General features: G+C 37.8%; 1 protein-coding gene across 2 annotated transcripts in view; it reads left to right on the forward strand.

Annotated features, from left to right (window-relative positions):
- Positions 1–18,697, forward strand: part of igsf11 (immunoglobulin superfamily member 11) — an 82,420-nt gene extending 63,723 nt beyond the window's left edge. For both annotated transcript variants that reach the window (XM_088922234.1, XM_088922235.1), the window contains exons 3-7: positions 5,689–5,896; positions 6,716–6,871; positions 8,638–8,760; positions 10,786–10,933; positions 14,078–18,697. In XM_088922234.1, coding sequence (XP_088778360.1) covers positions 5,689–5,896; positions 6,716–6,871; positions 8,638–8,760; positions 10,786–10,933; positions 14,078–14,552 — 1,110 coding nt within the window. In that variant the 3' untranslated portion in view covers positions 14,553–18,697. The remainder of the gene's footprint in view (positions 1–5,688; positions 5,897–6,715; positions 6,872–8,637; positions 8,761–10,785; positions 10,934–14,077) is intronic.
- Positions 18,698–21,384: the final 2,687 nt, after the last annotated feature.

Below are 21,384 nucleotides of genomic sequence, written 5' to 3' on the forward strand. Positions count from 1 at the left end.
TTCAATTTAAAATTTAATCTTCTTTTAATTGATTTCAAGTGGGTAAGAAAAAGACAGAAAGGAAACAGGCCAGAAGCATGGCATCTTCAGCCCCGCCCTTCAGTTGAATGTAGTAAAAAAGCTTGGAAAATTTACTGTCATATCTGATTCCCCATCTAAAGTAGTAATTTCCATTTCCATATCTATATAGCCATTATTCTAATCAACTAATATGCATGAATTTGTAATTCCGTCTGTCTACTAAAAACATTGCTTTGGAAGAGCAATCCACATTTAGACAATTGCACTTGTCAGATCAAAGAATAAAGAAGCAGGAATGGAATGGTTAAATAAGGCCCATCATCACCTGGCAGTCAGAATCAGCACACACATTCTCTGTGCTGTTATCTTTGTCGGCCCAGCTTGAAGTAACCCTCCCACTCACCTGCCTCATACGCTGTTAACCTGATCCACGTAATGAAACAATCTTCCGCACTAATTAATCTGCATCCGTTAGAGGCTCTTCCACAGCTGTTGTGAAAAAAGGAGAGACCTGCAAATCTCAGAGCAAAGCCGAGTCATTGGCTGCTGTCAGCAGATGAGTGCTTCTGTAAACATTCACTTGACAAACAGTACAGTAGAGTCTGTTTTTGGCTGTGGGTAGGAAACTTTATGTCCGGATGGCTCTTGTACAATGAGCTTTTCCGTCACCTTTGTCTGCTTTGCTGTCTCCATGGAGTACAGGTGCACAACACGCGGTCTCTGTGGCAGTCCTTGGGTTTGAGATAGGAAAGAGACACACCACGTGATCACATATATGCTTGTAATATTGCTGGAAATGAAGGGAGCTTCAGGGGGAAGTTCTGTCTCATGGGGAGACAGGACTGTAGTGGAAAACGGTTAAAGTCCCAGGTTAGGAGAAAGCAGGCTAGGAGTAGGGGACTTCGAGACACAGAAGGTTCAGGTTACCGAGAGCAAGGGAAGCTGTCATCGGAGTAGATCGTCCTTGGTTGTTTCCCTGTCCGTTCACCAGACCGGACAAACGGTCAGGCTGGTTTTGGGTGCACTGTTGAGTAGTATAAACACACACCAGTATTTTTCAATTTTTCTGAAAATTCTTACTGTAAACAATGTGTGTTCATAACGTTTAACTGAATTGCTTCTCTTAATTTTGTGGGAGTCATCATTTGAACATTAGAAAATTATTATTTTTACCCTCATCTTTATTATTATTCAAATATCCATCTGAAACAAGCCTGATAAAGACAAACAGCACCTTGTGACTAAAATACTAGTCAACAGTGTAAACTTAGCAAGTTTGTTTGATGGACCAAATACATTTTATCTCAGGCTCACGGGTTTTGGTTCTGTTTGTGTTGTGTATCTGTTTGAACTTTCTCTAACTGACCTTGCTGAAGTCGCCAAGCATCTACAGTATCTTGGTTTTGTTTAAGCATATGGTTTTCGTTATTTCAAGATTACGGATTTGGCTGCAAATATTAACACAACAGATTGTTTAGTTTTCAGATTTGTTTTGAGTGCGATCCTAGCAGAGCAGGAAGCAAAACTCTGAGATAATGGGCTGCCATCATCGCACAGCATCTGACTCTGGCTCCTCTCTTTTTGCCTTGGAGAAAAGTTTAATCCCATATCTCTCACTGGAGGGGCTGGTGTTATACATTGGCAGTCATGTTAAAGACTAACTCTGCAGTTAACTAACATTAACTAACTCTGGAGTTTTCAATAACAGCCATAAAGGAAACAGCAATATGTTCTATTAGTGCAGAGGTCTCCAGCCCTGGTCCTGGAAAGACAGGTAACTAGGGGACCTTTAAATGGTGTTTTTTCTAAAAGCCGGAAACAATTTAACGTTTAATTTAATAAAACAGGTGGTAAGTAATTTTGAAATGATTTGAAACAAAAATCAGAATATACTTTAAGTAGGTAGCTGTGTCAGCATGCGTAGGCTGCAAAGGAACAAGTAAAGGTTTAGTCCATACTGAAAAGAGAAGAAAAGAAACACAATGTTTCGGCTGTGGAGTTTTCTTCGAGTGACATAGCCAAAAGACTGCACAAAGGCTCCACAGCTGAAACGTTTTGTTTCTTTTCTTCTCTTTTCAGCATGGAATAAACCTTTACTTGTTCCTTTGCGGAATATCCTTCAGCCCTCGAGGGCCAATGCTGCTTCTGTTGAAACATTACTTGCTTAATTGAATTAAATTGGTTAAAGAAGTGTTCCTAATCTCTAGAGGACAGGTGATTTAAGGAGAACTATTAGATTAACTGGATTGAGACTCGCCATGACATTCCTTAGAGACTCCTGCACTATAGGGTCTCTTCGCATCCACATGAAGACATGAGACTGGCGTGTGAGAGACTGTGCAATAAGATAATTGGTATGGTGATAGTAGGTACTTGTCTCCATTCCTTCCACAAAAATGCTAACAGACTCTAATCACCATTTTGCAGTGCTTTTCCCTTTTCACTTTGTGAAGGTTATCTTTTCTCATTCAAAACGGGCACTATTCCCTTCACATTTTCAGCTTGAAAGTCTTTTAACTTGCATAAAACACATTCCTTCAGAGTTTCAAACAATAATTATGTCTCTGGTCTGTCAAAATAATGAAACTAATTCAAAGCACAGGTTTGTACAATGCAAGGCATGTTAATATCCACACTTCCAATCACATTTACTTGATTAATCAGATGAATGCTGAAATTGCATTGTTTACAATTAATAATTCTTTACTTTTACAACACAGATAGCCAGCCACAATGAAATTACCCAATCCAACCCCAACCTTCCAAGACCCATACACTAATCTTCTGTTCCTCTTGAACTTCCTTCCTCATTGACCATCTACGGTAACAAAAAGAAAATATACAGAAAATAATGAATGATCAAACACAATGCTAGAGCAAGGGTCTCTTCCCACATATTGCATTCAAAGCAGTAGCAGCAGTGTGGATTAGGGGTGTGGCCTCTGGACTTGCAACTGGAAAGTTGTCATGCTATAAATGTAAGATTGCTTTGGATAAAAGCACCAGCAACATACTGTACATTTGGAGTAATGGTAAAGTATGCTTAACTTTGGTTGTCAGGAGCTATAGCAAAATGAAGTCTATGAAAGTAAGAACCCATTGTTATCAAAACAGCAAGTAAAGAGGAGGTCAGCATTGGAACTCCAGCATTTTTAGCAACAAGTGTCAGATGGAGATACTAAGATACTAAACTTTATTTCAGCAATGCTATCTTTTTCAGTTAGTTAGTTGCTTGTCTTGCATAACTTACAGTAGCCAACAGTTTTATTTTATTTTTCTCCACAGTTTCATCTGAACTGTGTACTTTCTAAAAAGAGATTGTTCCCAAACTGCATGTTTAGTCCTTACAGGAGGGATGAGTACCCATTGGGAATTCGCTGTAATGTGCTGTAAATAGAAAACGTTTTCATAGAAGAAAATATCACACTGAAAACAGTGCTGAATGAAATAAGAGCTGTATTATTTTTCTCTGCGTGGACAGTATTTTTGTTACGTTCCCTTAACGTCTTCTGAAGATGTCAAGGATTTTATAAGAATGGTTAAATCCAGTGAAAAAAATATAAGGTATTTCAAAGCTGTCCTGTGATCGCTGGCCATTTTTGCACACAGGAAATATACATGCACAATAAATATACTCACTCACAGTACATAGTGTAAGCTGTGGATTTTTCAATCAAAAGAACAGAGAGGGCAAACAGTGAGCAACTGACTGACAGTGCCTGGTAAGTAACTGAGTGAGACTGATAGTAACTAAATAAAGCATTGTAACCACACCATGCCTTTTTCAATTAATGCCATAAGAAAAATAATAGAATGGTAGAGAGACTGCTGGATACTCCATCATCCTTAGTAAGACTCATAGTGCCTTTTTTAAACTCCCCTGCTGAGACAATAACGGCACAATATGCTTCATGTCATGGTTAGCAATTCAGTCATTACTTCACAGAGTGTCTGAAAACAGATTAACAATTATAATAACATCATTATAGTACAAATACATTTAAGATGCTTTTTCCACCAAAATATTAATACAAAGGTGTTGCCTATGCTTATCTTTTGCTTCATGTTAGTTCTGATCTCCTGCAAAGAATGTGAAGTACAGTAATGAGAAAGCATGACGAAAAGCATAGAAGCATCTGAGGGAGATCATAGTGAAGGATGTTTCTAGACATACATTTTAATTGATGTATTTTTTTTTTACCATTTGCTGATAAGGGTATGTTGATTCTCCAATCCTAATTTCTCACTTTTGCTGTTATATACCTAATGCTGTTACTAAGTATAACTAATCGATAGTCATCCACATCTGTTTTATAGTCATTTGTAGCCTGGTATTTCCAATATTTCAAGAAGTTGCCTCCATATCCTATCCCTTTCTTTGTATGGTAATATTCCCTCCCCCTCTAGTGGTGGGTGAAACACATTGCACTGAGACATGACTTCAAAACTGATTCAAGTGTCTCTCTCCTTTAGCAGAAGATTAAAAATTGATTTTTAAAATGTATCAAATATAAAAAAAATAATTCTCCCACAGCTGGGTCTACCCTGAGTAAATTGAGGACCTCATCCTTTGTTTTATGAAGGAGACTCTTATCTTTGATGTGCACAGGACGTGCTTCTGAAAGTCTTTTTTAATTTTTTGAGAACAGAATCTTTTTCTTTCTTAAGTCTTTAAAAAAAACAAATGCATTCGTAACATCCTCAAGGGAAGCAATTCAATCAACTTTATGTTTGTCTGCTCTTTTGTAGTGCAATCAGTAAAATTTGGAGAAAGGTTATCATTAGAAAGATCAATGGAGAATGTCAAGCAAAGAAATGGACAGATACCTGGACTCCACCATCTGTATCCATGATTAATTTATCATATTTTAGTGCTTTTATGTTTTTTTTAGTGTTTGACACATTATTAACAATATTAACACAATATTAACACCACTAGTAAGTTGTATTATTTTAGTCTTCAGGATATTTTTTGTATATATTTATCACATTCTGAGAGTCATCTAGAATCCCTATACATACAGTAAATATGAACAAAGTCCACCAAAGTCTGACTGTGGCAAACCAAACAGAATCTGATTGCGTGTGTCTGCTCTGCCACCCAGAGTTTACCTCCCTCAGTAATCATTTGCAGTCATCAAGTGCAATCATTTTTTAGGGCAGAAAAGTCCACATCGACCTGCTGTTGCTCAGTGAGTTTCCCAACTTTTTGTTTCCCCTATTTCAGTAACTGCTCACTAAACACAGGGCCAGCAGTGGCAGGATACACCCTGGACGAGCAACGAGCAGGTCTTCAGAGTTCAGCTGGTGTATTTTTGAAGCACTCGAGAGTAGGCCACAGAATGTGAATAGGGGAAAAAAGCAGTTGAGGAAGGGGAAATTAGAAAATATACAGCAATGGTTTGTTTCGTTCTTTACTATTTAGTGGACATGAGGCTCGAGAAAGATGTACTTCTGTTGAAAAGTCAATATTGTATTGTAAGAGGATTTTTATTTGTGTTTTATTGTGCGGCCTGGATTGAGGTTTTTTTTTCTGTTCTAGGGCTGCAATCGTTTTAGTTTCATTTGCGTTGCATTTTTGTAGCGTTTATAGTATTTCTCATTCTGGAGTCATGTCAGGTGTCCCAGATGAAAGGAACCAGGCCAATGTTTTTCCTATCTTCGCAGGTGATCCTCTACCAAGGTGGGCAGGTGTTCAGCTTAGCTGCCCAGTTCAATGGGCGAGTGGGCTTCGTCTTCACCATGCCCAGCACAAGTGCCTCCATCTTCATCAACAACACCCAGCTGTCTGACACGGGAACGTACCAGTGCCTGGTCAACAACCTGCCTGACAGGGGAGGCCGAAACATCGGCGTCATCGGACTCACAGTGCTAGGTGACTCACATCGGACTCACAGTGCTAGGAGCATGTGGACTTATACTGCATGTCTTGAAGATGCGTGTCCAGTGATGTAATTGTTATTTTTCTTTCTCTGTGAGTTAGCAAAGGTTTTGCTTTATCTCACATTTTAACGGACAGTCCCTGGTCAGGTAGCCACAGGTAGCCATCGTTCTGTCTGGGTGCCCCTGAACCCCAGCATTTCTAAGTTTCTGAAGGTAAAGCCTTTTGGATCTGTCCACATGAACCTCAAGAAAATGATGTCCTACGGTGTGTCCATCCATTAAGATGAGGTCAGAATACCTTTTAAAATGCAACCCCCTGGCCCAAGAGAATTCAGATGGGAAAAGAAAATAAGAAATTTACTGAAAGCAGCATAGAACAGTAATACTAGACACTTCTAAAGTTTTTACATTGTCATTGTGAACAAACTCATTGCGTTCCAGTTGTGGTTTAAGAATTAAAACTCAACAAGTGGAGGTGAACCCGGAGATTCTCGGGACAGTGGTGCTGTGCTGAACACATGGGTAAAAGTGCTCTCAATTTATTTAAGCCCACTGTGATTGATGGAACAAATTTGCTGGAGCTACTCTACAGATCCTGTGCAACCCTTCCTTGCCAATGTGTCATGAGATACACTTGGTGTATTTTGTCTGCATTTTTATCAAATTCAGTTTCCGTGGCTTTCCTTTGGATTGTTTCTGCCAAAACCAATTTTGGCATTAAAGTCTTGCTTGCACTCCGGCGCATTTTAATGGGCTCCGAAAATATCCCGACAAGGTGTGATGTCACAGTGTCTTCCTGTCCCACCCACAGTGCCCCCCTCCATCCCCACATGCCGAATCCAGGGCAGCCCGGACCTCGGCAGCGACATCATGCTGGTGTGCGGTTCTGAGGAGGGCATCCCCACTCCGACCTATTCCTGGGAAAAACTCGAGTCTGTTCCAAAGCTGCCTTCCACGGCCATGCAAGGTATCAAATTCCAGTCTGCGGGAGTGCCGTTTTGCCCTACATTTGCTGGTAAATGAAGTGTAGCTGGAGTGGTATGAGTAACTGTGGACGTGCCCTCCCCGCCAGTAGAGTTGTTAGGATACCTCCAGTAGTGTAGATGTGTTTCTGTCAGCATCTTAGCTGTCTTAGCTTTTCTCCTTTTCGTGTTTTACTTTGCAGTTTGCCACTTATTCTGCTACCTTTAATACTAGGATGGCTTTCATCTGCAGTTACAGAACAGTGATGCTAATGATTTTACTAGATTTCTCGGAGTACAAATAAAAGCAAAAAACCCCTTTGATATTTTGAGAAGCTGAATGGCGAAGGATGTTTTCAGTTGTATGTGGAATTGTGTCTTTTTTGGTTTTGACTATCTGCTTTAACAGGATTGCTGTGATGTTCATGACAGTGTATTTTTCTCTGCTGTTTTTATTGCATAACATCTTGTTGAAATCCTTTCTAAGTTTCCTTGCTTTATCCAAGTTAGCCAGATAGTGTACATTAATAGCATCAATAATAATTTTAGTCATGTATTTCTGCAGGCACAAAGTTCCGCTAGTAGCCTTGTCTTAAAGGTAGCAGCATAATGATGTTGTTAAAGGGGAACTGCAGTCCCAATTTCTCAGTTATTAAATCGTGATAAAAAAAATTAATAAATTAATTGACGTTATATTACATTTTACTAATTTCGAATTAAGCACAAAATCCAGAACTTTGTAAAAGTATTTTAAGTTGCCATGTTGTCACAAACTCACATTAGAGTTTCCACGAACTGCGACGTGATGCAGCCCTTCCTGCTCACTAGTCACTGCAATGACTAATGTAATCTGATGTGCGAGCAAATAAGTACAAATTGTGCAGCAGACATTTGTCTGTTCCAATGTGATCTTCATGCGGTGTTAACAAGTAATATATTTTAGCAAAACATTTCTCAAAATCGAGAGTAATATTTCTATTGGATTAAAAGTGATGTATTCACAAGCCTGCTTCTTTACAATGAAATAAGGCTGTTTCATGTCATCAGAAGTTTTGTTGCCTCGTTCTGAATCACAGAACATGGCCCTATGCATACCTGGAAATTTTCCGACAAATTGGAGGTTTTACAAGTTACTGGGTACATTTTACGTTTATTGTGGTATGAAATGCCCTCATTAATGCTGATTCTTTAATGTAAAAATATTGTTGCAGTTCCCCTTTACTTAGAAATTTTATTTAGATTGGGCTAGTTTTCACACCTGTCTTATCGTTAATGTGAAGTTGCAGTGAGGCCATTTATCTAACTATATAAGTGACTAAAACAAAAACCATATGAATCCTAGGATATAACCACTTGATTTTTTTCTGACATCTGTACTCAGTTGTTTTAGCAAAACATCAGATTGACAGTAAATGAAACACAGTTCCTTTCCTTCTACACTATGACATGTACAAGGTATAAAACATTTTCCATTTTTGCCATGTCAGAAATATTTCAGGAAGTGTTTATCGACCAGTTATTTTTTACTAAAATTGTCATACAAAAAATAATGATTGATAAAGAACCTAAGTCATTTTTTTAATGCGAACTGGTATGTGTTATACTTCTGCACTCCAGTTTTAACTTGTTAACTTGCTCAGCAACGGAGTATAAAATATGTTACTCAGAAATACTGGACCATTTTGTTTGTTTGTTCGTGGCGTGTGTCCTATTTGTGTTGAACTGCTTGAGTACAAAGGCTCCGACTCTAATCGGCTTGCTTTGTTCCCAGATCAGATGCAGGGTACAGTAATGTTACGGAACATCAGCACAGCCAATTCGGGAATATACCAGTGTACCGCGTCTAACTCCATCGGGAAGAGCACCTGTCTCCTTAACCTGCAGGTCATAGCACGTAAGTGTGTAAATCTGTGTGGTAAAACCTTCAAACCGTCATTAGGGTCTTCACATATCTTTCCCAGAATTCATAGTGCAATCTTATCACCATTGGTTGTCAGTTCATTGTGGTTTATTATTGTGTCAGATTAGTCAAGAAAACACATTTTGGACCAGATGTACTGAGAAATCTGCAGTATAAATCTACAGCGGCTTGTGGTGGTATTGTCACAGCTGACAAAGTAAATATTGTGTCACTTGTGCGAAGAGTAATTTGTAGAGAATTAAAAAGAGAAGAAAAGACTTGTTCTTTTGTTCCTTTGCTCTTGTTCTTGTACTTGTTCCTTTGCAGCCTTCACATGCTGATGCAGCTCCCTACTTGAAATACCAAGAGTAAATAGTTTAATGAGCAGAACAGCAACATACTAATTTAGTTGTGGAATGTCTTATACTGGCCAGCTGAAAGAACTGAACTTTTTAAACCCAAAATATAAAAATAGCATATCAATTCCCCTTTAATTAGAAATTATATTTAGAATGGGCTAGATTTCACGCCTGTGCTATCATTAATGTGAAGTTGCAGTGAGGTTATTTGTCTAACTACATAACTTTTGTCACACCATGACATCACAGAGATAAATCTTAAGTCCACGAAACCTGAAGCATTCAATTATCCGAGAGACACAAGTTCGCTATGGCTGCAAACTGAAATACTGTAACCATTATCAATCAGAGGGACTATGTGAATACTTTCCATCAATTCTCAATACACAGACAGGACAGCACAGCACCCACGTCTTTTACCACACAGAAACTGCTGTTCATGTTTTGGTCCATGCAAGGTTGTTGTTTTTTTCCACTTGCTGTTAGTCAGTCCTTACTGTCAACCTATGGCACACAGAAAATTAGTTTTTTGTCATTTTGTTTGATTTTAATGCCAGATGGCTTAATTTCCATCTTCTCTTCCACTGACGCATGAAAATTACATTGTAAGCAAACTGTTAATGTGATTCTTTGTGGTTTTTAGCTGTGCATTTTAAAAATCTCAGGATCTCACTCTCATCACTAGATATGGTGAGATGCACTCTGTATTCTGACAATTTCCTAAACTACTTGGATGAACATGGTGCTTGTCAGAAATTATCTGAATACTGTCATATTGTGAGCAACATGCATGAAATCTAACCAATGCCTGACTACATTAACAGACAGACTCCTGAACAAAGCCAGGGGGTAACGAAATGTAGCCCCTTCTGTTCCAGTAACGACACAGACCAGTAGCTTGAGGGGACTATTCACATGACTTGCATTGGAATTATAATCAAGGGATAGATTGGGACCAGGAGCAGAAACTGCTGACCTCTTGTTGGAAACCAATGGTTTATTAAGTGTGCTGGAGGGGTTATGTCCAAACTTGGCCCGCAATGATAGACTGCCACAGCCTGGAAACATTTCATTTTTTATTTTAGAGACCGTCATGCACAACTGGGATTTACTGAATTCATAACGGAAGAAATGTTTTTTTTTCGAAGGTTGTGTTTGTACAAAGGAATAATCTATGTACTCTCTAACTCTACCAGTTTTCTACCTCTTTTTTATATTCTGCCATCTTGATGCTTTTACAACACAAACATTGTACTGAAAAACTGTTCTAAAAAAATCTAGGGAATGAAATACCAGCCAGAACACAACAGCAGTCCCTGTGCTGTACCGGGTTCTGAGTAGAAAGACTTAAGTCACAAAAATCAAGTAATCTGATGAGAAAGAAATACTGCATAGATTTTGCTTGAAGAAAGAAAAGCCTATAATATAAAAGATGTCATTACCATGTAGCTTTCTGTCTGACTAAGGCATAGGTATAAAGCATACAGTAGGTTACAGTATAAGGTGGGAGATATCAGAAGATATCACCTGAAGAGGGCTCCACGGCCGAAACGTAGTGTTCTCTTTCTTCTTTTTTTCAGCATGGAATAAACCTTTTACTTGTTCCTTTACAGTATAAGGTGCCTAACATGGCATGCCATTCTTTCTCCCCTCCTCCCAGCCCAGCCTCAGAGTGTGGGACTGATCGCCGGCACCATTGCCACAGGCGTCCTGGCTGTCATTATCTGTGTGCTGCTAGTTGTGGTCGCACTGTTCTACTGGAAAAACAAGAACAAATACGAAGAAGATGAAATCCCTAATGAGATCAGGTGAGTCATTGATAGACCATTCTTAACAATGAGTCAATTAGTTACGATTACTTATTCAATGATCTTAGACATGTGGCATTTTATTCATATATATTTATATATTTTTATTTTAAACACTGCATTTCTGTGATAAACACCATGTCCATGAACTAGATTCCGAACACTGCTTTCAGCGACAATCTTGTTTATTTGTAAAATAGTCTTGTTTTACAACTAAATTTAATCATTAAGCAAATCAAAGATCTGGTTACAGAAGAGAAAAGGGGAGGATGTTGTAGCATCCAATAAATTCAAAAGAATCTATTAAATGTTTCATATACATTAGATCAACATCAATCACTAATAATTCATCCTTCTTCTAACAAAAATGTTTGAAAATTACAGGTAGAGATAATATTAAAATAATTAAGATAAATAATTTAACATAATAATATTAGTCCAAATACTAGAAGTCTCTCATTAGTTCACTCTATACAGTATATTCTCAAACTGAGTAATTTTGCTTTTTAATTCTGCCAAACCAATGGAACATTCTGCTACTGAATTTTAAGTTGCTGGTCTTGACTTCTTGACCAATTAACCAATTATTTGCTTCTTTAGTACAAGAAAGGCAAACATAACGTCATCCTACAGGATATCTCAAATTTGAGTCGATGGGTGTCATGGGAATGGATCATTGTTATAGTACCTATAGAGGAGGAGAGCCAGATCTAACTCAGTCCACACTCTCTATTGTCTTCTTGAAATCCAAAAAAGAGACTTTGAAATAATCTGCTTACTTTCTGCATTTCAGATGATAGTGTGGCAGATTAGTCTTTGAGGTGGTTTAATAGAGGACCTGCCACTAGAGTCCTTTGAAGCCTCTGTTATACTGTATGTAAATAGACATAGTGGGTGATAATTAATGAGATATTGGTTGTGGCGAAGAGCACATTCTTGCATGGGCTGTAATTAGTTTTGTTTGGGGACATAAAAGGCTTTCACATGGCTTTCTTGATGGTGTTGCAGCAGTTTGGGTAAAGTAAGACTCCTGGAAGTCTGTAGTGTGTAACCTGAAAGGCTCTGAAAGGCCACTATGCACTGTCCAGTTTGACCTTTCTCAGTTTTCTAATGTGTTCAGGCTCCTTGAACCACCTGGTTTTAAAGTTGAGCCTGCCACAAAGCCGTTTTTCTCATGTGTTTTTTAAGTTTGTTGGTGCAGATCTCACTGAGTCATTCTTGCACGTTTTGATATAGAAGTACAAAGTGGACCCTGGCCTAATGTTCAAGTTGTTAGACACTAAAAAGGAGTAGGGGTTTTGTTATTGAGAGAAGCTGAGGGACTGAACCTCAACAAGTGTTACATCACTGGACTTAGATGAATGATGAAACCAAAATTTAAATGAAGGCAACAATAATTCTTAATTTGGTTGATCCTTAGCAACTTACATTTGTACGCATTTATAAAGCCATGTAGTTTACTCGAGTGATTCAGGTAAAGTCCCTGGTTCAAGGGTACAACAGCAGTGGCTTAACTATTTGAAGCCATAACCTTCTAGCAATAAGTCCAGAACTCCAACCACCGCTCTCTCATTAAGCTCTGATTTTTTTTAATATATTTCTTTACAACCTACAAACAGATGTCACAACCTGTATCATTAAAAAATTGTTTTTATATCTCTGTTGTAATTGTGTTGTGTAAATATTGTGGGTGTGGCATAGGCTGTGGCTATGGCATGTTTTATTGATAAGCTGGATATTATTTTATTGTATTTGCTCCATTTATTGCTTTAATCGGTTAAGTCAATTGAAAACAGTTACTGGCATGGCCAAGAGGCAGTAGAGGGAACAAGCACTAGAAGAATAGCTGGCTAGTAGCAGGTTAGAAAACAAGGCTTAAACATTTGTACATATGAACAATAAAGAACCTTTAATGAGGAGGAGAAGTAACACAATCAGAAGTAATCAGAAGGTACTGTCCACATTGAGGAAGCCGGGCGTTTATGTGAACTCTTGAGGCCAAAACTGTAGGTTCTGTTCCTAAAATAGGATGAAAGACAACAGAGTTGTATCTGTTCTTAGCTTCTACTGTAGAGCGTTCCAGCTGTAAGCCAAGGCCGGCCGAAACTGGCCGCGTGTTTGAATGGTGGCTCTTCTTTCCCAAGCTCAGCTGCATTCAGCTTCACATGATCCAGTGTTTTGCTGAAGTCTTCTTTGTCTTCTGTTCAAAATTAGTTACACCAGGAGCCACATAAGCCCAGACCCCAGTGCTTGGTCTCCATGACAAGAAATTGAAATTTTATACTGATCGTCATTGTGAAAGTCAATTCATCCCTTCCATTAACAAATCATTCCGAGATGGATAAAAATATAATGAACATTTGATGCCTTTGGCTGTGGACAGAACAGACAGGGTAAATTGTGGTCTAGTTTCATGCCTCCTTGGCCTTTGCCTTTTTTTTAAATCTTATTCACAGACAGTACGTCATCTGCTTTCTTACCCCCAGGAAAAAAGTAAACTTTCTTGCCATCTTGTGAAAAACATGAGAACAGATGAATATTTATAAAAAGCAAGCTGAAAAAATTCCCAGCTATGATGTGCAGAATTTGAAAGGGAAATTAACTGCCCATAGCTAAAAAAATGTATTTTTTCAATTGACTAAACATTAAGAAAAGATAAAAGATAATCCAAAAAATATAGATCCATTTATAAATACCATATTATCAGTTTCTAAAGGGAAACGCACACACTTACAATAACGTGTTCCTCAGTTCCTGACTCACCTGTGCATTGCTCACTCAGAGGCAGCTAAACCTGAGGTTAAATTGAACTTTTTTCTGTTCTTCCAATAGTGGGAATAAATCACTTCATTGAAAAAATAATGAAGTACAATAATCGATTACCTTTTTTGTCCTCCATTACAGAAGTAAACAGCTCATTTCTGTATTGTTCATCAAAGTGGTAAGATATAGTTCTGTTGTATTGTAATTTGACCTCCTGATTGACAATGATCACAGTTCATGCTACAGAACACCATTATTATATGCTTCTTCATTCATTCAAGGCTGGCAAAACCCAAAAAGGATTTCTGTTGGACTGAATCTGCACGGCTGGCTGGGCTGTCCTTTAACTTTGTTCCACGTGGTTTGTTCCCACTCTGCCAGGGAAGACGACTTGCCCCCAAAGCGGTCCTCTTCGGTGAAAGCGTTCCATGCCGATGCCTCGTCTTCGGAAAACGACACTCTGACCTCCACCAACACCTACAACAGCCGATACTGGCACAACCCCAAGCCCGCCTACGACTCCGGCTCGTACACGCGGTACAACGGGGACACGCGGCAGACGTTCGCCGCGCACCCCGCGGGGGCGGGGGCGGGGTTGGGGGCGCCCCCCCCGAGTCGGCCCGCCTACGCCAACGGCAGCCACACCCTCCCGCCTCCCAAGACCCTGGTGGTCACCACGAACTCCGCCCCCTCCCCGCCAGCCGTCGTCCGCAGCAACGGCTCCATCGGCCGGAAGCCGCAGCCGCCCCACGGGCAGCACACGCACTCCTACGCCGTGAGCCAGGCGACGCTGGAGCGCATGGGCGCCGTGCCAGTCATGGTTCCAGCCCAGAGCAGGGCAGGCTCCTTAGTATAGTCTTAACCAATTTGCAGGACGGATTTCACAATAGAGTTTGTGTGATGCCAACCTTCCAAATACTTCCGTTTTAAAGCTGCGACTGGACGTTTCTTCTTTTGTTCGTTTTCTATTGTTTTGTTTGTTTTTTTTTAAATTTTCGTTGCTTTTTATAAAACAAAGGAAGTTCGTAATGCTTTGTATGATGTTGAGAAGAGAAGATAGCTACAGTGTTGGGGCTCTGTGTCAAGGGCAGCCATGCAAAGGCCATGATAAATAGGAAATGATTACTAAATGTTACTAAAATGTACTGTAATTACATGTGTAATAACTAATACTACTGTGTAATTACAAAGTAATTCCAAACCTACAAATGTGTGGACATACACATTTTAAATGCATTTACAAAAATCTTCAAAATAGTACTGAAAGTGAATATGTTGACTAACAAAGGTACATTCTGTTCTTTACTGTAAATAAAAAAAATGCATTGCATGGGTTTTGATGGAAGAAAATCAGTTTCCACTCAGTCACAGTGTCTATGGTTCAGAACAAATTCCTTCTAATAAAGGGGATTTAATAAGGAGTGGAAACTCCATGATACTGAGTTCTTAGATGTGCTTTCAGAGTTCGTGCCACCACTGGATAAACAGGTGCTTATGTCTGCACTTTTGTATATAGCTGAAATTTAAAGAACAACCTGGAATGCAAATGTGGCACTACTCATATAGTAAAGTATGTCTTATTTTAATAATGAATGCCACTTTTTTATTTAAAGAAATACCTTTGGTCATTAAGCATAATTTAATATTTTGCATAACTAAAAGTCCTAGCAAAGCCTAAAATGTTGAAAAGGGTGATTACCAAATGGATATAGCGCATATATTTTAAACAGCTTAATTAAATTAAATACACTGGAGAGAAAAAATGCTTCACATTTAACAATGCACAGGAAAGAATAATTGGGTGTTGATTTATAACAACTCCCCTCTCTTTGGTGTCTGTGCTATTGAAAACTGTCTCATTTAAAAGAAACAGCCTCCGTTTTTGTGTACAGAACAACATTAAGGTGTTTCAGTTCGGATCATTTAGATCTCACAGCTCAGCTCATAAGTTCATTTTTCTATTTTGATTCTGCTTTTATGAATGTTCCTCCATTTTGCTTAATCTTATAATGATTTTTCACCTGCGAGATCCCTGGAGTAGTAGTGCTGCTTTTGGAAACATGGGGAACTGTATTTGTAAAAAAAACATTTAAATGATTGTAAAGGGTAGTTCTCTGTTTTACAGAATATAACACTACCATTAACATTTTGTACTGTAAATATCTGGTAAAGATATATATATATAGTTTAGTGGGGAAGGACATGTTATTGGACCAGTGGTGATATCTCATGTCTTAATTTACGTTTTTTTATGTCAGAATGGATCTTTTTGCTTGGCCTTGTAAACATCTGAATAGGGGACTTTAGTATACCCCAGAGTAACCGTAGCACAATACAGATGATGATGGCACTTTCATCACATTTCACCCCTCAGTATTTACATTACTGTAGCCACAGTAAACAAGTGTTCTGTTTGGGGTGAAAGGAAGCAGAGGAAAATCTTATTAAAATTTCAGACTGGTAGAAAAGCACACTTCAATATCTTTTAAGTCTTGTAAACTGGTATTTGGGTCTTTAAGATATATAAATAGTTCTGCTTAATGGACAGTCAAGGAAACTCAAAATTTCCATGAATGTGAGCCTCACTGCTGGTTGGTAAATCAACAGCTTCTTCAAGGTTTAAATCTACTGATTCGTCAAAGGTCCTTTCTGTTTCAGGGGGTTTTCTCTTTCCGATTTAGCTATGCAGTATATGCTTTTTTCTAACTGTATTTTGTTTATACATCAAAATAAAGCAGAACCGATAACAAAAGTCATCCATTCACATCATCCACAATCCAGTGTGGCAGTGATCTGTCCAGAGTTTGAGACAGACTGTGAGAAAACAGGTGATTCTACCTTTGCGGTAGCTTACTGACACAGCAAGCTGTGGTGTCTATGACCCAGTGTTCCACAAAGGAGTAATCTATTCTAGGCTGCTCTGTCACCCAAGCAGTACCTAACAGTAACCGCTAGATGGCACCAAAATCCTAAATGAATATAATTTATGCACAGATTCCTGAAAATAAATGTACACTCTGTTACAGTTCTTGTTTTTTTCTGGCTCCACATGCATTACTGGTGATAAACTTACCACAGTTTGAGAAACCATGTGTTGGATAATTTACTAATAAGTAGGGGCAGCACGTACTGTATGTTCAATAAAGTTATGTAGATGCATGTCAGTGTGTCAAAATTAGTAAATACAGTGGAACACTAAAATGCAGGATAAACAAAAAAAAAAAACGTGTTTTTACACCAAATCAAGACCTCTGGTTTAAGCACATTTTAAAAACCAGGCCCTGATTTTTAACCAGCCTCTCCTAACTGAGGGCTGCTGAGTCTGAGCTCTTTTGCATTGGCTGTGATAGTTTCAGGTGTGCCACTGCAGCCACTGCAAGATTACAGTCCTCATTCAGGCTGCTTTATTCTCCAGTGGGACCTGTGTCCTTAGGAAAGTTTGTGTCCTGAAAAATACACGGTTGGACCTTGACAGTTGGCACCATACACAGTAGGATATACTGTAAACATGTTACAATAAGGGCAGTAATGAGGAAATGAGTCTGTATGGATATTGGGAATTCTAATATACAGTAGTTTGAGGCATCATGCATTCCTCCACAGTTTTTAATTCCATAACCCCGGCCTTAATTAGGATGGCCTCAAGCCTTCTGCTTCACCTGTGACATGGATGTCGTGTTTCAGTCAAGAGTAACTTCCTATTCAGCACTTTAAGAGGCAGCATCACTGTTTTAGATATAAGCCTACCAAACTCCAGAAAAACATTTTACCACCTTGGTGATAATACTTATTCCTCATTTGACTGTATTTTCTTGTTTTTATAGCCAGTGTTTGTATTTGTCGATACATTGGAATTGAGAGGCACACCCAAAACAATAATCCAAACTTGGAAACAGAAAAATAATGAATGTTTTTCATAAGGAAAATAAAAATATTTAGGCAGAGTCACATTATGACTGCACATAAAGCCTAAAATAATTCTCCAAAAACATGCCATGGACCCAGTTTGGATATTTGGCCAAATGTTTCTTCTACCCTTTTACATTTTGCATGCTGTAAAATATAAATAATTCAGATTAAACAAAAGAAATGCAAAATATATCTTCCCACTTAAATAACAGTCACTGTGATATCGTTTTTCTTTTCATATGTAAAGTAGTACATGCAGAACAAAAAAACAGTTATTTTGTATTGGAAAAACTGTAACACAAGTTTTACTATATAGCTGTCTAGGAGCTATAACAAAATTTCAGAATGCATCTGGAGTTTTTATCCATTATGATTTTATATGATTAAACTGAACCTGACTAACAGTTTATTTGGTAATTTATGTTATTTATGTTACCTGAACAGATCTTATTTCCTAAAGGAAATGGAAATTTCTGATTTTATTCGTAACTGTTCTGGTAATGCAGCAATCTCTGTTATATTTTCAGCTACAGTATATTGAATTGCGAACTATGTTTGTGCTATTATAATATGTTGTTTAGGTTTCGCTGAGCTTCTTTCAGATACAAATGTTGCCTATAATGTAAGCCTATGAAGAAATAACCCATCTTTAGGAAACAGACTTTGGAATGATAATTATTTCAGTTGCATTCATATTTTTTTTTATTAGACTGAAGTTTTGTTCCAAAAAGCCTACAAACGACATACACTTTGTTACGTTTAAGACTGAAATGTTAAAGGAAGATTAAAACAGGCTGCATACAGTATTTGAATGGTTTTGCTGACACAATCTGTTTCTGAAAGAACTTTCTAAACTTCATGCAAAAAAGGTTTTTGCAAACATTATTCATTAAAATAAATATATGCTTCAGAGTCACATTAGGACTAGCTTTAAAGGAACGATTGTTTTATTTCATATGCAGTTTGTTTTCTTGCCAATGTTGTCAATTTTGTAAATATGTATAATATATCTTGTACTTACGGTTGAATTTATGTAAAATACAGAGATTAACATTTCAAGTTGTAATGAATAAAAATTGTTAATAAATCTTATTTTGGTGCTGGATTTCTATGTTTTTTTATTTTCTTGAATGTATTAAACCATTCACCCTAATTGAAATGAACTGTGTAAGTTCTCTGTGCTCATAGTGTACAATGGATATTATATTCTTTAGCATACTCTCAAAGAAGCAATAGCACACAAAATGAATTTCTGTATATAATCTTCATTATAAGCAGGCTTTGTAATGAATTCACAACACATTCTAAAATTATATTATCATTTTTTAAGTGAGTGTCTCTTTAGCATTTGAAGAGCATGACAACATTTTTTTCCTCATCAAAACTGCAAAAAGTATTATTCTGGTTTGCCCCTAGATGGCAGACGACTCCTAAGTATCAACATCAAAAGTCAAGAAAAAACTATTGATGGTATTCAATTCATATCAATTCTATTGATGGTATTCAATTCATATCAGTTCATCTTACTAAGAAGGAAACATTTTGTCATCTTGACTCACATCCTTTAAAAAAAACAGTTCAAAACAAGTAATTGTTAATACTATAAGACTATCAAATTCCTCTTCCTAGGTTTCTGTAGTTTGCCATGTAGTGATGTATAAGAAATATTGTGGCTGATCCCTAAAAGCAAAGTATCTACAGTTCGCTGTAAGCTATGTCTTGTATTTGTATTAACAAATAAACCCACAGACCATGAAATAGCTTTACTCACTAACAGACTCAGAAGCCACTGCCTTTCTAATTTTTTTTTTTACCACTTTAGTTAAAAGCTGAGGCTGCAACACAGGCATTTTTAATGACAGGACAATTTGTTCTCTTTCATGTATCTTTTGTGGCTTTGGTCCATGTTTCCCTGAAAAAACATTGCATGATGGATATCCTATTATAAAGCTGCATGAAAAGGGAGACACCTGGCATGAAATTCTTGTGAGAGTGGCTTAGTCAGTCTCGGGCTCAGTGTACGAAGACAAGAAAATGAGGAATGAGTGTTTATGACCTTCTGCTCATCGGAGATAACACAAATCAAAGGCCTATTATATGCAAATTTCTCAGCAGATATAGAAACTATCTTTGTTGGTTTGCAAAGAATGTGTGTGTACGATTTGCACCCCTTTTCAACTTTTGTCACACCTTGATTTGAAATTACAGCTAGAATCATCCATAGAGCACTGAAGTATGGAGAAAAATGCTTTACTGGTGATAGATGATCTTATACCCAGGAATGACAATTCGAAGTACATTTTAAGTACCTGTCACTGCTGATAACTGCTGAAACCTTTTAACTATATTAAATTGTCAGACTTGAACATGATTTATTTTAGCACATAGATATATCAGATTTTACATGAAAACCCATAAAAGTCTTCTTACAGCCACAGTGAGGCCTGCAGGCAGGTCACTCTACTCACAGACCAGTGCCACTGTGTGCTGTCCCTCTTTGCAGCATTCACTGGGGGAATGGGAATGCTTCTTGACGAAGGTTGCAAAATGACTCAAATGACTTTTAAAAACTTAATTACTATTTAAAATAGCTTACCGAACTGCTGTTTGCTTACATGTGAAAGAGGAGATTTTAAAAACGCTGCTTTGCATTTTTTTTAAAATATATTATCTTAAATTAAATAGAAGTTTGTTTCTTAGAGGAGTTTGTGCCTTTGACTCATCTTGAGAGGCTCAGGTCAAAAATCCCAAGTGATTCAAGTGAAATTTCAGCTCATGTTTAACGGCCTTAAACCCCTTGTTCAGAAAACCATGGATTACTGGAACACTTCTTCAGTATCTCCTTATATATATTGCATGCAATAATTCACAGGCATTAAGAAAATTCTTATTTAACAATAGGAATAATTCAGATTCATCGAATTCTTTTGAGTCTTCTGTTGATAGGAACAGCATGAGGCCCTCAACACTGAAAGCTCAAAGCCTGACTGCAGGCATGCTTCAAGGATGAGCTGGTGTTTTGGCAGCCCGTGAGCCTCACAGCCTTTGAGTGCAGTTTTGAATCAGAGTGATTCAGATGAAGAAATAGCTCTATGATTAATAATTCTTAAAGGAAGGCAGCAGATGCCGCGAGGAAGCAAAAAAATAAATAAGGTTCTGAAAATGAAGAGTGCAGTAGCAGTTTGTCAATGAATTCATGCACACTGGTTGCTGCCTTTAGTTCTTAAATAGATAACCACATTTTTTAGCAAATTACCAGCGAACACAGTCCTAACCCTCTTTTAAAATGTATTAATCTGTGTGAAAGTTATAGTAGCTTGGATACAGTAAATGTAATCAGTATCCGATAGAAAAGTGTGAACACAGAAACTGACTTTCTTTTTCTGTCCATCAGGTGGCGCCAGTTTAACACCTGCGTAAAGAACAACGATCTGTTTGATGAGTTTATTTTAATATTTGCATTCTTCTGTTTGAGAGTTGGAATTTCATTTTCTAACTTGTATCTATTTTCATACATCTATATTTCATGTTTCTTTTTTAGGCAATATTTAAATTTAAGTGTTGCAGCTTGGAAACAGTTCAGTTTACCGTTTGTAGTTGTAAAAATATTTTGCGACTTGTTAACTTCAAACAACAGACAACGAAAATTATAATGCGTTCTGTTGGAAGGGGTATCGCTGATCTACCTTACATTTAAGTCAGATATGTTCAAACGGCAGCGTCCCTCTTTGTTTCAAGTTAATAGGATTAAAAAATGAGAAACGGAATAATAATAAAAG

The sequence above is a fragment of the Atractosteus spatula genome, chromosome 7 (genome assembly GCF_055471065.1).
Source record: "Atractosteus spatula isolate fAtrSpa1 chromosome 7, fAtrSpa1.hap1, whole genome shotgun sequence".
In the NCBI taxonomy this organism is placed as follows: Eukaryota; Metazoa; Chordata; class Actinopteri; order Semionotiformes; family Lepisosteidae; genus Atractosteus; species Atractosteus spatula.